The sequence below is a fragment of the Natator depressus genome, chromosome 10 (assembly GCF_965152275.1).
Source record: "Natator depressus isolate rNatDep1 chromosome 10, rNatDep2.hap1, whole genome shotgun sequence".
Lineage (NCBI taxonomy): Eukaryota > Metazoa > Chordata > Testudines > Cheloniidae > Natator > Natator depressus.
The window spans coordinates 16,698,902-16,714,054 of NC_134243.1; the positions used below are offsets into that span (position 1 = coordinate 16,698,902).

The window sequence follows — 15,153 nt, forward strand, 5'->3', positions numbered from 1 at the left end:
ATAATGTTAAGACTACATTGTGTTGGAAAAAACTAAGCACCTTTATTCTTGGATGCTTGCAACCTCTGCTGAAGTTCTCTTCAATTACTCAGCTCTATGTAACTTTGACTACTAAACTTGTTTATTGTGTTATTACAACATACCAGGTAATGGAGAGCAACAAGAATCAGATTCTTTAAATTACTATTTAAACACCAAAGTTAATGGAACTCTGCCAGTTTATAACATCCCCATACTTTTAGGACAAAATTCTGGACTTGCCTGGCTTATAGGTCACAGCAGGAATCAGCCTTTAGTCAGGATTTTGACCCTACCATCTTGAATGTAACCTCGGCCACTGCTTTTGGTGTGGCTTTACAACACTCATGCCCACCTGATTTCATCATAGAATAACACAAGCATGTAGGGACAAAATCAGAAAGCTGAGGCACCAAATGAGTTACATCTAGCAAGGGACATAAAAGAGAATAAGAAGAGGTTCTATAAATACATTAGGATAAGAGAAAGGTGAGAGAAAGCATAGGTTCTCTACTTAGTGGAGGAAGGAGAACTAATAACAGACAACATCAAGAAGGGGGAGGTGTTTAATGCCTATTTTGCTTCAGTCTCACTAAAATGGTTAATTATGGCTAGGTGCATAACAATTAATATAACAACAAGGGGGAAGGAACACAAGCCAAAATAGGGAAAGTCCAGATTAAAGAGTATTTAGATAATTTAGATGTATTCAAGTTGACACGGCCTGATGAAATTCACCCTTGGTCACATAAGGAACTAACTGAGGCACTCTTGGAACTGTGAGCAATTATTTTTGAGAACTCAGAGAATGAGTGAGGTCCCAGAGGACTAGGGAAGGGCACACATAGTACCGGTCTTTAAAAAGGGGAACAAAGAGGACCCAGGGAATTATACACCAGTCTATCTGTTAATATCTGGACAGATACTGGAACAAATTATTAAACAATCAATTTGCAAGCACCGAGAGGATTATAGGTTTAGAAGGAATAGCCAGCATGGATTTATGAAGAACAAATCATCCCAAAGCAACCTAATTTCCTTCTTTGACAGGGTTACTAGCCTACTGGATAGCAAGGAAAGCTGTAGATTTAAAATGTCTTGATTTTAGTAAGGCCTTTGACACAGGTCCACATGACATTTTCATAAGCAAACTAGGGAAATGTGGTCTAGATGAAATTACTATAAAGTGAGTACACAACTGGTTGAAAGAGCGTACTCAAAGGGTAGTTATCAATGGTTTTCTGTCAACCTGGGGGGATGTATGGAGAGATGTATCTAATGGGGTTCCTCAGGGGTCAGTCCTGGGTCTGGTACTATTTAATATTTTTATTAATGACTTGGACAATGGAGAGGAGAGTATGCTTATAAAATTTGTGGATGACACCAATCTAGGAGGAGCTGCAATCCCTTTGGAAGACAGGATTAGACTTCAAAATGACCTTGGCAAATTGGAGAATTGGTCCAAAATTAACAAGATGAAATTCAGAAAAAACACCTAGGAAGCAAAAATTAAATGAACAATTACAAAATAGGGGATAACTGGCTAGGCAGTAATACTACAGTAAAGGATCAGGGTTATAGTGGATCACAAATTAAAGCTGAGTCAACAATGTGATGCAGTTGTAAAAACGGTGAGTGTCATTCTGGGGTGTATTAACAGGAGTGTAAAATGTAAGTCACAGGAGGTAATTGTCCTGCTTTGCTTGGCACTGGTAAGGCCTCAGCTGGAGGTCCAGTTTTGGGTGCCCCACTTTTAGAAAGTTATGGACAAATTGGAGAGAGTCTAGAGGAGATCAACAAAAATGAATAAAGGTTTAGAAAACCTGACTTATAAGGGAAGGTTAAACAAAACTGGGTATCTTTAGTCTTGGGAAAAGAAGACTGAGGAGGGAACTCATAACAGTCTTCTAATATGTTAAGGGCTGTTATAAAGAGGATGGTGATCAATTTTTCTCCATTCCACTGAAGGTAGGACAGGAAGTAATCAGAGTAATATGCAGCAAGGGAAATTTAGGTTAGGAAAAAATTTCTAACTATATGGATAATTAAGCAGTGGAATAGGCTTCCAAAGGAGGTTGTGGAATCCCCATCACTGGAGGTTTCTAAAAACAGATTAGACAAACACCTGTCAGGGATAGTCTAGGTTTATTTAGTCCTGCCTTAATGCAAGGGGCTGGACTAACTGACCTCTCAATGTCCCTTCCAATTGTACATTTCTAAGATTCTGTCATTAAAAAAATACTGCTTCTGATTGTTAACCCTAGGCAAACCTAGATAAAAACCAGTTTACAGTTCCTGACATTGCTCTGCAAGTAGCCTGTGTGACACACAATTTTGCTTTTCAGCAGTATAGTTGCTAGCAGAGACCCAGAAATGTAAGGAAACCTAATGATAATATATATGCAATAATATGTGATGCCAGTAGGAGTTCCAAGTGCAGATTGAGTGGTGTTTACAAGATCCTTTATTTTCAGATATAGTTGACTCTGAATTTGTGGATAACATGCCAACAAGTGAAGAGCTTTCTATCCAGGGGCAAATCTAGCTTCCTCCTTTGTGGCCATAGAGGGCCACAGTGGCATTCTGTTGAGCAAAGAATGGGGGCTGGAGAATGGGGAGCTGTGGAGCAGGTGTACATCAGGTACAGGTACAGGTATACATCAGCAGGTACAGAGCCCTGTGCTGTGAGCAAGCATTCTGATTTACAGGGGGCAGAAGGGCATGGGTGAACTGGGGGAGGGGTGAAAGAGACCTGTCACTGCACAGATCCTTGCATATTTTCTGGGTATCGAAGATGTAAGTGTCCTTTATAGGTTTCTTCAGACACTGGTCTTAAATGGCCTTTGTAGAGTGATTGTACTCCTCCACCCCTGCACAGCTCCCCAGCACCTGGCCTGGCTACTCATGCTGGGCACTGGGGTCTAGAATTTTGCCCAATTGAATTAAAATGAAAGCTGAGCTACAGCTGTAAATGTTAGCTTACTGTTTATTAGGTATTTTATGAGCTATTTCTGTTCCTGCAGCTCGTGATGTGGTTGCAAAATTGGTTGAGGACAAAATCACAGATCAGAATGATTTCCAGTGGATTTCTCAGTTGAGATACTACTGGGAAGAAGGAGATGTAATGGTGCGAATGATTACGACAGAAGCCAAATATGGCTATGAGTACCTTGGCAATTCTCTACGTCTGGTTATAACTCCACTGACTGATCGATGCTATAGGTAAAATTCATATTCTCTATGACTGTAGCATTCACTTTCCAGCTGGCTTGTATTTAATACATATTGTAACAGTTGCTAATGAAAAGAGCCTTAGTCATTAATTTTCTTTCCCCCTCCCCTCCCCGGTTTTTTATGTTTGGGTGTAGTGCCACAGTGTGGACATTTTCTGTAGTGTTGGAAGGGGTTTTTCCGTTAGTGTAGTTAATCCACCACTCAGAGAGGCCAGAGATAGGTCGATGGAAGAATTCTTCCATTGACCTAGCCATATCTACACCAGGAGTTAGGTCGACCTTACTACAGAGCTCAGGGCATGTAATCTTTCACAGCCCTGAGTGATATAGCTAGATCCCTCTAATTTTTAAGTGTAGATCAGCTTAGGGGTAGAGGATATGAAGTCTGAAATTACCTCATCTGAAGTGGAAGTCAAACTCAAACATCTTAATGAGACTAAATCAGGGGGCCCAGATAATCTCCATCCAAGACTATTAATGGAACTGGCACATGAAAATGCAAGCCCAATAGCAAGGATTTTTAATGAATCTGTAAACTCAGGGGTTGCTTATTTAGTTCCTGTTTAATTTAGTTCCTATTGCTAATATAGTTCCTATTTTTAAAAAAGGGGGGAAAAGTGATCCAGGGAAGTACAGGCCTGTTAGTTTCACCTCAATTGTTTGCAAGGTCTTGGAATAAATTTTGAAAGAGAAAGTAGTTAAGGACATAGAGGTGAATGGTAATTGGGATAAAATACAACATGGTTTTACAAAAGGTAGATCGTGCCAGACCAACCTGATCCGCTTCTTTGAGAAGCTAACTGATTTTTTAGACCAGTGGTTCCCAAACTTGTTCCGCCGCATGTGCAGGGAAAGCCCCTGGCGGGCCGGACCACATTGTTTACCTGCCGCATCTGCAGGTTTGGCCGATCGCGGCTCCCACTGGCCGCGGTTCGCTGCTCCAGGCCAATGGGAGCTGCTGGAAGCGGTGGCCAGTATGTCCCTCGGCCCGCGCCGCTTCCAGCAGCTCCCATTGGCCTGGAGCAGCAAACCGGGGCCAGTGGGAGCCGTGATCGGCCAAACTTGCCGATGCGGCAGGCAAACAAACCGTCCCGGCCCGCCAGGGGCTTTCCCTGCACAAGCGGCTGAACAAGTTTGGGAACCACTGTATTAGACAAAGGAAATGCAGTAGATCTAATCTACCTGGATTTCAGTAAAGCATTTGATACAGTTCCACATGGGAAATTATTATTTAAATTGGAGAAAACGGGGATTAAGATGAGATTTGAAAGGTGGATAAGGATTTGGTTAAGGGGAGACTACAATGGTTCATACTGAAAGGTGAACTGTCAGGCTGGAGGGGAGTTATTAATGGAGTTCCTCAGGGATTTAACATTTTTATTCATGACCTTGTCACAAAAAGTTGGAATGTGCTAATGAAATTTGCAGATGATATAAAGTTGTGAGGTATTGTCAATATGAAGGAGGACAGGAATATTGTACAGGAAGATCTGGAGGACCTTGAAAACTGGAGTAATAGAAATAGGATGAAATTTAGTAGTGCAAAGTGCAAGGTCATGCATTTAGGGACTAACAACAAGAATTTTTGCTATAAAATGTGGATTTATCAGTTGGAAGAGATAGAGGAGGAGAAAGACCTGCATATATTGGTTGATCACAAGACTATGAGCCATCAGTGTCGTGCGGCTATGAAAAAGGCTAATGCAGACCTAGGATGCATCAGGTGAGGTATTTCCAGTAGGGACAGGGAAGTATTAGTACCATTATACAAGGCACGGGTGAAACCTCATCAGGCATACTGTGTGCAATTCTGATCTCCCATGTTTAAGAAAGTTGAATTCAAACTGGAACAGGTGCAGAGAAGGGCTAGTAGGATGATCCGAGGAATGGAAAACTTACCTTATGAGAGGAGACTCAAAGAGCTTGGCTTGTTTAGCCTAACCAAACAAAGGTTAAGGGGAGATATGATTGTTCTCTATAAATACATCAGAAGGATGAACACCAGGGAGAGAGAGGAGTTATTTAAGTTAAGTGCCAATGTGGACACAAGAACAAACGGTTATAAACTGGCCATCAACTAGTTTAGGCTCGAAATTAGGTGAATGTTTCTAACCATCAGAAAGTTCTGGAACAGCCTTCCAAAGGGAGCAGTGGGGGCAAAAAACCTAACTAGCTTCAAGACTGAGCTTGATAAGTTGATGACATGATGGGAATGCCTACGATGGCACGTGGCCCATCTGTGACTGCCAATAGCAAATATCCCCAACTGTTGGAGATGGGACACTAGATGGGGAGGGCTTTGAGTTACTACAGAGAATTCTTTCCCAGGTATCTGCCCGGTGGGTCTTGCCCACATGCTCAGGGTCTAACTGATCACCATATTTGGGGTCGGGAAGGAATTTTCCCCTGGGTCAGATTGGCTGAGACCCTGGGGGTTTTTTGCCTTCCTCTGTAGTATAGGTCATGGGTCCCTTGCAGGTTTAAACTAGTGAAAATGGTGAATTCTCTGTAACTTGAAGTCTTTAAACCCTGACTTGAGAACTTCAGTAACTCAGCCAGAGGTTAGGAGTCTATTTCAAGAGTGGGTGGGTGAGGTTGTGTGTCCTGTAAGTGCAGGAGGTCAGACTAGATGATCATGATGGTCCCTTCTGACCTTAAAGTCTATGGGTCTTGTGGCAGAGCAGAATAGACCCATGTGGCTGATGTAGTAGCTATAAACATGGCTGCATGTGTCACTCATAGGCCCGGCTGACATGAGGGAAATTACCCACGGCTGACTGGGTATGTCTGGACTGGTGCCGAACACTATTTAGTTGCAAGTATGGAACAGGACAAACCATGCTTAGCAACATTTAAAAAAACACAGTTCACAACATGTTGTTTTCCTAGTGTAGAGAAGACTTCAGGGGGCCTTCATGGACTCATAACTTTTAAGATAAGGTGCTTGATGGACCTACTCTTTAAGGGGCAGCAACATGTTCGTATGAAGACTGCCAAGCTATTCCCCATAGAAGGAAGATAGGTGATTCTCAGGTTTTTAGGAACAATCTCCATCTCTTTAAGCACTTCCAAGATTAATTTTCTTTATCAAGGTTCCCATCAAGCCAACTCCAGTTTTCTAGCTGCTGCACTTGACATCATGGCTCTGAATAGATACGGTTCCAGCCCATCTATCAAAAGGTGTAGCATCTAACTGTTCTGCCTTGGGCTTATGCTTATAACTGTCCTGACTTGTTCAAGACACTTGAGCCCCCCACATGAGGACATAGGTGCTGAATGCATGTGCTCAGGTACGACAAGCACAGATAGTAAACCAAGGTCAGACAATGAAGTAAATGATATTGCACCTACTTACACCATGTCTGGATTTGGGCCTTTATTCTGGATATTTGAAATGGCTTCCAACTCTAGGAGTCCATGCTGAGGAGATGCCAGTTTGATGGCTGGAGATGGCCAACCAGTTAAAAAATGAATTCCTGATAACAATGCAGGGCCAGATCTCTTGGCAAGTGTAAATCATTGCTCTGCCTATGGGTCTGTGCTAACTTACAGCTGCTGAGGAGCTGGCCTGTGATTCATACGTTATTTCTTTTTTGTTATGTAGAACATTAATGGGGGCTTTGAAACTAAATCTTGGTGGTGCTCCAGAAGGACCTGCGGGGACTGGCAAAACCGAAACAACAAAAGATCTAGCAAAAGCACTGGCTAAGCAGGTACCAAAATTAATGAAATGTTGCAGTGCATTGTTACATCACATTGTTTTGTGTTTGGAGATGCAGGTCTTCTCTGGAGTTCTTTCTCATGAAAGTGTTGGTGCCCTTCACCTATTATCCATTCATGGAGATTGCTAATGAAAAGCTCATAATTAGGACAAAATCCTGGCAAAAAGCACACAGCCTGAGTGAACAGGCTGTGCGCATTCCATGAAATGTTTCCAGTAGGTATGGGGATGAGTAATGGAATCCTCCACTCCAGTCTGCAGTAGCCAGTATGTACCTAAACTGCAGCTGCTCCTTCAGGGTACCGGAGCAATTAATAGGCCTGCCCCACTGCTGACTGCCATGCTGCATTCAGGCCCACCTAAAATCCCCTTTCCATGTTCCTGTGTAGGAAGCTTTCACAGAGCTTGGTCAATGACTCAGTGTGGGGGCAGGTTCTCTTTGTATGGGTCACAACTGTATAGTAGAAACATGATATTTCAGTTGTGTTTGGAAACTTACACATCCAGAAGAAGGAAGCAGGATTTACCTTTTAGGAACTATTCCTTTCCCAGAGATTTTCTTTTTTGACAAGCTGCTTAGAAAAATACTGAATTGTGATGTTTAATTTAAGTTAATATACTTTTTCACCTAAGCCAAGTGATAAACGAGTATTGTTTTGTATTTCCTAGGCTTGCAAAATCTTTGAGATGTCTCCACACATCCAATATACAGTAGTGTGTTATGTCACATAAAACTAATCTGAATCCTTGTAGTGAGTAAATACTCAACAGGTACTTCACTACCAACATGTTAAAATCATGACTAGATCCATTAACTAGATATTTAGGTATATATAGTCTTCTAAATTATCAGTTTTCATGGCAATAATAATCCCCTTCTGTTTATAGATGCCAACATTTTTGTAACAAATTTTAACACTGAATGCTGTTGTGGGTTGTTGTTGTTTTTTTTTTAATATAGTGTGTTGTCTTTAATTGCTCTGATGGTCTTGATTACAAAGCCATGGGTAAATTCTTTAAGGGACTGGCACAATCTGGAGCTTGGGCCTGCTTTGATGAGTTCAACAGAATTGAGGTAACTTTTTAATCAAAGTATTTAAAATAACAAAAATATTGTTAAAAATGCAAAGAATAGCTTTAAAAGTAGATATGAATATGTATTACCATTAATTTCTTACTTTTAGCACAGCTTGTAACCTAAGCCCAGGTTTTCATAATTACATGCACAGCTGCCAAATACACAGCTGCCATAGTGCATGCACAAATTTTGACAGGGGCAGTGTGGTCTGGGTAGATAGAGCATTGGAGCTCTGGAGTGGGTTCAAACCCTGGCTCTGCCACTAGCCTGTTGGGTGACCTTGGGCAAGTCACTTCATCTCTCTGTGCCTCAGTTTTCGCATCTGTAAAATGGGGATAATGATACTCACCTCCTTGTAAAGCACTTTTACATCTACTGATACTGGATAAAAACGAGGTATTATTAGCTGTGAAAATCTGGGTCCTACATTTTTAGTTTTAAGAGCTATTGACACATAGTCTCTCTGTAGCTTCTCTTCTTCCAATACATGGGATTTTTAAATGCACTCGCCATTGGCTTAACTCTCCTGTGACTTTCACCACTGACTTCACTGGAAGCAAAATTAGGCTAATGCTAAATACTTTTGAAAATTCCATCCATAATCTGTCTGTTCTGTATATTATAGTATTCTGTGTATTCTGTATAGTCTATTCTATCACATTCATTGTTCCATTACATTAGGTTTTGTTAGCCTGTACCCCAGCGAAGTTGAAAGCCAGCATTTTAATTTTCTAAAATTCTTTTATCCTGGTACTTCAAGACAATTTCCATCTCTAGGACTTCAACATAAAGCCATTAGCTATATTTTTAAAAAAACCTTCTTTCAGCCAGAAATGCTTCTTTTATATTGGCTCCAGGTATGGGATGTTTTCTAATCTGTTTCTTTATTATTAGGTTGAAGTGTTGTCTGTAGTTGCACAACAGATACTCAGTATACAGCAGGCTGTTGTGCGAAATCTGAAAACATTCCTCTTTGAAGGCACAGAGATCTCTCTTAATCCAACCTGCGCTGTCTTCATCACTATGAATCCTGGGTATGCTGGACGGGCAGAACTTCCTGATAATCTAAAGGTAACTCTGGAGTTCTGATTTCTAGTAGGAATGAAACACAATTTACAGTTTTGATTCTAATGTAGTATGAATAGTACAAAAGCAGCCATGTAATATAAGGGCATAATTCCATTTAGGTGTTCTCGTTCTGGTTCATTAGTGATTAAGCTTTAATCATGTGTTTAGTGTTGCACAAAATTAATAGACAATAGGCCTGAATCTGAATTTACAGCAGTTTTACACTAGTCAATGCTATTGACGTCCATTAAGTTACTCCTGAATTACACTGGCATAAGTGAGCCTGGAATCAGGTCCTGTCCTTTAAATCCCTACTCTTGTGAGTAGTCTTGTGGTAGTCAGTGGGAGTACTGATATGAGTAAGGAATGCTCATATTAATCATCGTTTGCAAGATCAGGCTTTAGAGACTCACACTTAGTATAAACAGCTATTCTTGGGCAAACCAGGGGCATTGTTGCTGTTCTGATAATTTCTGTCGGCTCCAGTGACAATCCCCATTGTGTGTAAAGAGAATCTCTATGAAACTGCTAGAATATATCAAAATGGAAAAAACATATTAAGTTCATCCACTGTACAGGTACTCCCACATGGAATCTAATTGACTTCAATAAATAACACTGTTTAAGATCCTTAATCATTAAAATAATATGGGCCTTATTCTGTGCTGATTTACTATCCCAGTAATCCTGTTGAAATCAATAGTATTGCACAGGGTGTAGGTCAGAGCAGAATTTGGTCCCACATCTATACACTTACACATTACAAATCATTGCATTTGTGTTTAAATTGAAGGTAATTTCCTTTTGCTTTTATCAGCCAAGACCAGAGTTTACGGGTCTGTGCTTCTCTTGTAATATGTGATGGCATTGTCACAGTTTCGGGGTAACCACACCTTTAACCCCCGTCCATGGTCCACTTCAGGAATGCCTCTGAGGTTTAACGCCTCTGGTCTTCACCTCTCTCTGGGTAGGGACCTGTGTGCTACTCCCGTCTCCCTTTTAGGTTGTAGCTCCCTAGAATTCACTGTGATATCCCCAGCAAGCTAGTCTGTCTAAAGGCCAGCACCCGTGCTTTGCTTTCTCTCCAAGAGCTATGAACAATGTATGCCAGCAGTAACACGTCACCACACAGTTTTTTCTCATCAGAGTGCATTATTCAGGATAAAGTGCATACAGAGGAAACATATAAAAAACAATAAAAGGTTCTACATGCTTGCTAAACACACCAAACATCGCCCACCAGTCCTATGGAGCCCTGCTAAGCCAAAAGCCTTCCAACACTTCAGCAAGTGTTGGGGGCTCCCTAGGATCCATGGTCCTGTCTGTTTGCTGAATCAAAAGAAAGACCCTGAGTCTGTTTAAACTCAGCCTTTTATATCCCAAGTTCTTTCTCAGTTCCTTGCCTCTCCTCTGGGACTGCCTTAAACTAGGGACTATAGTAATCACCCCCTAGTAATTCTCCCTCCTTGGAGTTGCACACAGTCCCTGGCCTACAACGATAAATAAAGCATTAATAAACTTAATACAATATAGTCCCCAAAGATACTGCATATCGTTGCAATATGTGTCACAGGCATGGGTGGTGGGTGAACCCCCGCTTTGGGGAGGCTAGCCCGCCGGCCCCACCCCTTCCACACGCCAGAGCCCCAAACCCCTCCCCCCATAACAAGAGAAGCCTTGTGGGGCCCCCCTCGACCAGAGGAGGCCCGGCCCGCCCCCCCCAGCCACACCGGGCCGAGCTTCCGGCCCCTCCGAACCACCCCCCCCCCGCAAGTGCCAGGCTGAGCTGCTAGCCCCTCCGAGTGCTGGGCTGGCCCCAGCGCCAGGCTGAAACTCCAGCCCCCGCTTCCCCTGATGGGTCCCCCAGCCGAGTCACCACCCCCCACCCCGGCCAGTGCTGGTTCAAGCCACTGGCCCCCCCCAGGCTCCGGGCCAGCCCCAGCGCCAGGCCGAGCCACCGCCCCCCGAACTACCCCCCCAGGCAAGCCGCAAGCCCCCCCAACCCCTGAAGGCCCTCCTCTGGCTGAACCACTGGCCCCCGAGTGCCGGACCGTCCCGCCCCTGAAGGTCCAGCCACCGGCCCCAGTGCCCAGCCGAGCCTCCTCGCTCCCTCACCTGCCGGTGGCTCTGCGCATCCCTCCTCACTCCCCCATCCCCGAGGAGGAGGGACACGGCAAGCAGCAGGGACCTTTGGAGGCAGGGTGGAGTAGAGGAGGCAGGCAGGCAGGCAGCAGCAGCAGGCAGTGGGGGCCTCGCGGCCACCGCAGCCCAGGTGTCGGGCAGCGGGGCAGCGGCAGGGAAGGCTAAGCCTTCCCTGGGCTATTATACCCGCAGCCTATTGTCACAGGCATCTCTAATACATAAACAGCAAAGGTCTGTTATAGGTGCAAATGATGGCAGAGGTTACAGGAGCTTTTGATTTGGGTTTTGGGAATAAAAAAGTTGTGAAGTTCATTTTACCTGTAGGTTATTTAATATTTGAAATATTTAGTTAAAACTGGAGAATCCACTGAGGGTCAGATTCCACCTGTCACAGATAAAATGCCTGCTTAAAACCTTTTATTGTGGAGTACAATGACAATTCAGGTTGCAGTCTTCAGACTACCTGCGGGATTTGGATGCCCAATTCCCATTAAAATTAATTGTAATTAAAATCTCCTAAACAGCTTTGCAAATCTCAGCCTCAAAGTATAACAAATGTTCCTGTATCAGTAAGGAAAATAGTTGTGGCACTGGACTGGGACTCAGAGGATCTGAGTTCAATTCCCAGCTTTGCCACAGATTCCCTGTGTGACCTTGGTCAAGTAATATAATCTCACAATACAACTACACAGCATACAATCTCTCCATGTGTCAGTTTGCCCATATGTAAAATGGGGTAATAATACTTCCTTTGTCTTATCTATTTAGATTGTGAAATTTTCAGAGTAGTGAATGTCTCTTGCTGTGTCTGTATGGTGCCTAGCAAAATGGAGACCTGATCTTGGTTGAAGCCTCTTGGCAATACCATAATGCAAATAATCAAGAATAACGATAATAATGGACTCCCCCGACCTCAATTTGATTCCTAAAGTCATATGCATGGAAGACAAAAGATAAAAGTCTGTGAATTTACAGAGGAACACTACACCTATAAAACTAATTCAAGTTATTGCTTTATTCTCTATTCTTGGGTCTGTGTTTTTTTAGCTGTTAATTTTTTCTTCCATAGGCATTATTCCGAACAGTTGCCATGATGGTTCCAGATTATGCTTTGATTGGTGAAATTTCACTTTATTCAATGGGATTTCTTGACTCTAGAAGGTGAGTCATACTCAATTTTCCACTTACAGCTGGCTCTGAAATTCCTCAGAAGGCTAACGACTCTGGGTGTGGGACGGAGGATGGGGAGTATGTGTGTGTGGTGTTGTTTCTACTCATAATTTGGACTAAATTTTCCAAGTGTTGTGTAAATATTTATCCAGGCAACTGTTCTGCTCAATTAAAATCACGTGATTAAATCCGTATGCATTGCTTTGAAAATGAACACCTTAATGGGTATTTCCTGATAATCCATCTCAAAGGACCTGCAGGATATTACCCATGCAACGTCGATTCAAGTTTGTAAAACAACAGAACCACACAAGAAGTTAACTATTACATGTTGCAAATCTTTGATATGTACCTTGGCTACCATAGGTGAAATGTACCCCTAGGTGGAGGGCCAGCACAAGGTGACACTATACTTAAGGCTTACTTAAGCCTCCATAAGTAGTGCATAGGCCAGCGGGGGCAAACTACGGCCCGTGGCTATTCCCTCTGGCCCCTGAGCTCCTGCCAGGGAGTAGGGTCAGGACAGGCTTCTGGAGGAGCCCGCCCAACTCCCCAGCAGCAAGTGAGAGGGGTGGAGGCTAGCCTCTGCCCTGGTCCCTCCCCTTCTGTTCCCCTCCCTCCCTACTTCCCTCACAGTCACAGTTCCCCCGGTGCCTAGGCAGCATGGCTACAGCTCCATAGCACCGCCAGACCTGGTGCTCCAGGGCGGCACGGTCAGGGGGCAAGGAGCAGGGGGAGTTCGGGGAGGGGCGGGGGGTGTCAAGGAGCAGGGGGAGCTCTGGGGTGGGGGGTTGCAGGGGGGCGGTCAAGGGGCCTGGGCCCTGCCACCGGGGACAGGGGCAGAGCAAGCCAGGGCCCCGCTCCACCCCCAGCATGCTGGGCTCCTGTCCCCAGCAGCCAAGCCCAGATAGGGAGCAAGCCCTGCCCGACTGCCAGGGAGAGCAGCCAGACAAGCAGGGGAAATGCAAAGGGAAAGGACTGAGCCTCCCTTTCCCCCACCCCACACGTAACATAGGGCGGGAAGAGCAGGGAGGGTTGGATAGGGGGCCCCAGGAGGGTGGTCAGAGGGTGGGGAGCAGGGGAGATTGGATAGGGGCAGGGGTCCTGGGGGGCAGTCAGGGGTGGGGAGCCGGGGGGTTGGATGGGGGTGGGGATTCTGGGGGGCTAGATAGGGGGCCAGGTCACGCCTCGCTGTTTGGGGAGGTATAGCCTCCCCCAGCCTTCTCTACCTGGCCCTCCATACAATTTCTGTATCCAATGTGGCCCCAGGGCCAAAAGGTTTGCCCACCTCTGGCATAGACCTTCTTCTGGAACTTGGCACAGAGGTGAATTGTCACTCTGTGTGAATGAAGTTTTATGTATGTTTGAGGCACGTGAACAGGGAAACAGCATTGCAGCTGTTACTGTTTTACAAAACCCAAAACAATGGAGAAATCTGTCATTTAGATTTCTATACATTTTGGGGCATGTCCTCAGGTGTAAACTGACATCACTCCATTTACTTCAAAGATCTGGGCTTTAAATATACAAATATTTGATATACTTGGCATTATATTTGCATTTCACACACCATATTTTAACATCCACAGTCTTGCCCAGAAAATTGTTGCCACGTACCGTCTTTGCTCTGAGCAGTTATCATCTCAGCATCACTATGACTATGGAATGCGTGCTGTTAAATCTGTCCTGACAGCAGCAGGGAACTTAAAACTAAAGTACCCAGAAGAAAATGAAAGTGTGTTGTTACTTCGAGCTTTGCTGGATGTTAACTTAGCCAAATTCTTGGCACAGGATGTTCCTCTCTTTCAGGTAAGATAACAGAAGCATTCAAATACTAGGTTATAAGAATCTAGACAGATGGACAGACATATAGATGGGACTGCCATGATAAACTAAGAAAACAGATCATTGCTCTAATTTAAAACAGTTTTGCCCAAATTCTTTCATCATTACTACTGAAGTCAGTGGGGTTACACCAACTGAATTGTGGGCACAATTTGACTCTTAGTATTGTTTTGAAAAATGAACTTATAGCAATGATAGGAGTTACCTTTTGAGTTACCTTGTGATATGTTACATGCCACTGACATGATCTTGTAACTCCATTTACTCATGCCAATGAAAACCATTCTTTGCTAATTTTGTATATAAGGATATGTCTACACTACGGAGACTATATTGGCATTGCTACGTTTCTGTAGCTATGTCAGCATAACCCTATAGTGTAGACGCAGTCTACACCAATGGAAGGGTTTTTTTCATCCCTGTAGGAACACCACCTTCCTTAGGTACAGTAGCTATGTCGACGGAAGCATTCTTCCGTAGATATAGTTGCATCTACACTGGGAGTTAAGTCAGCGTGGCTGTGGCACTCAGGGGTATGGCTTTTTCACACCACTGACCGATGTAGCTACATCGACCTAACTTTTAAGTGTAGGCCAGGACTTAGCTTTGTAATGTGAAGGAGGTGGGGAAAGTTAAACTGCAAGCAATAGAAAATACTTTGTTTGGAAGTCAGAGTGAAAACCATGAAAACCATGATGTTATTGCTAACGTTATGCTTCCACAGAAGGAGGAAAATCAATGTATCAGGCTTCAAAGCCGTCCGTATTAATTATAAAGACCTAAGATCTGGAGTTTTGAAAAAAGTCACTGCTGTGAAATAAGAGAACACATATCTCCCCATTAGTCATTTAATCTCTCCCCTCCCCCAAGATATTTAA

At 43.7% G+C, this 15,153-nt stretch overlaps 1 protein-coding gene across 1 annotated transcript in view; it reads left to right on the forward strand.

The window, feature by feature from the left end:
- Nucleotides 1-15,153, forward strand: part of DNAH3 (dynein axonemal heavy chain 3) — a 102,054-nt gene that overhangs the window by 47,933 nt on the left and 38,968 nt on the right. Inside the window, exons 29-34 of the mRNA XM_074965321.1 lie at nt 3,042-3,240; nt 6,856-6,964; nt 7,934-8,047; nt 8,945-9,121; nt 12,330-12,421; nt 14,020-14,239. Coding sequence (XP_074821422.1) covers nt 3,042-3,240; nt 6,856-6,964; nt 7,934-8,047; nt 8,945-9,121; nt 12,330-12,421; nt 14,020-14,239 — 911 coding nt within the window. The remainder of the gene's footprint in view (nt 1-3,041; nt 3,241-6,855; nt 6,965-7,933; nt 8,048-8,944; nt 9,122-12,329; nt 12,422-14,019; nt 14,240-15,153) is intronic.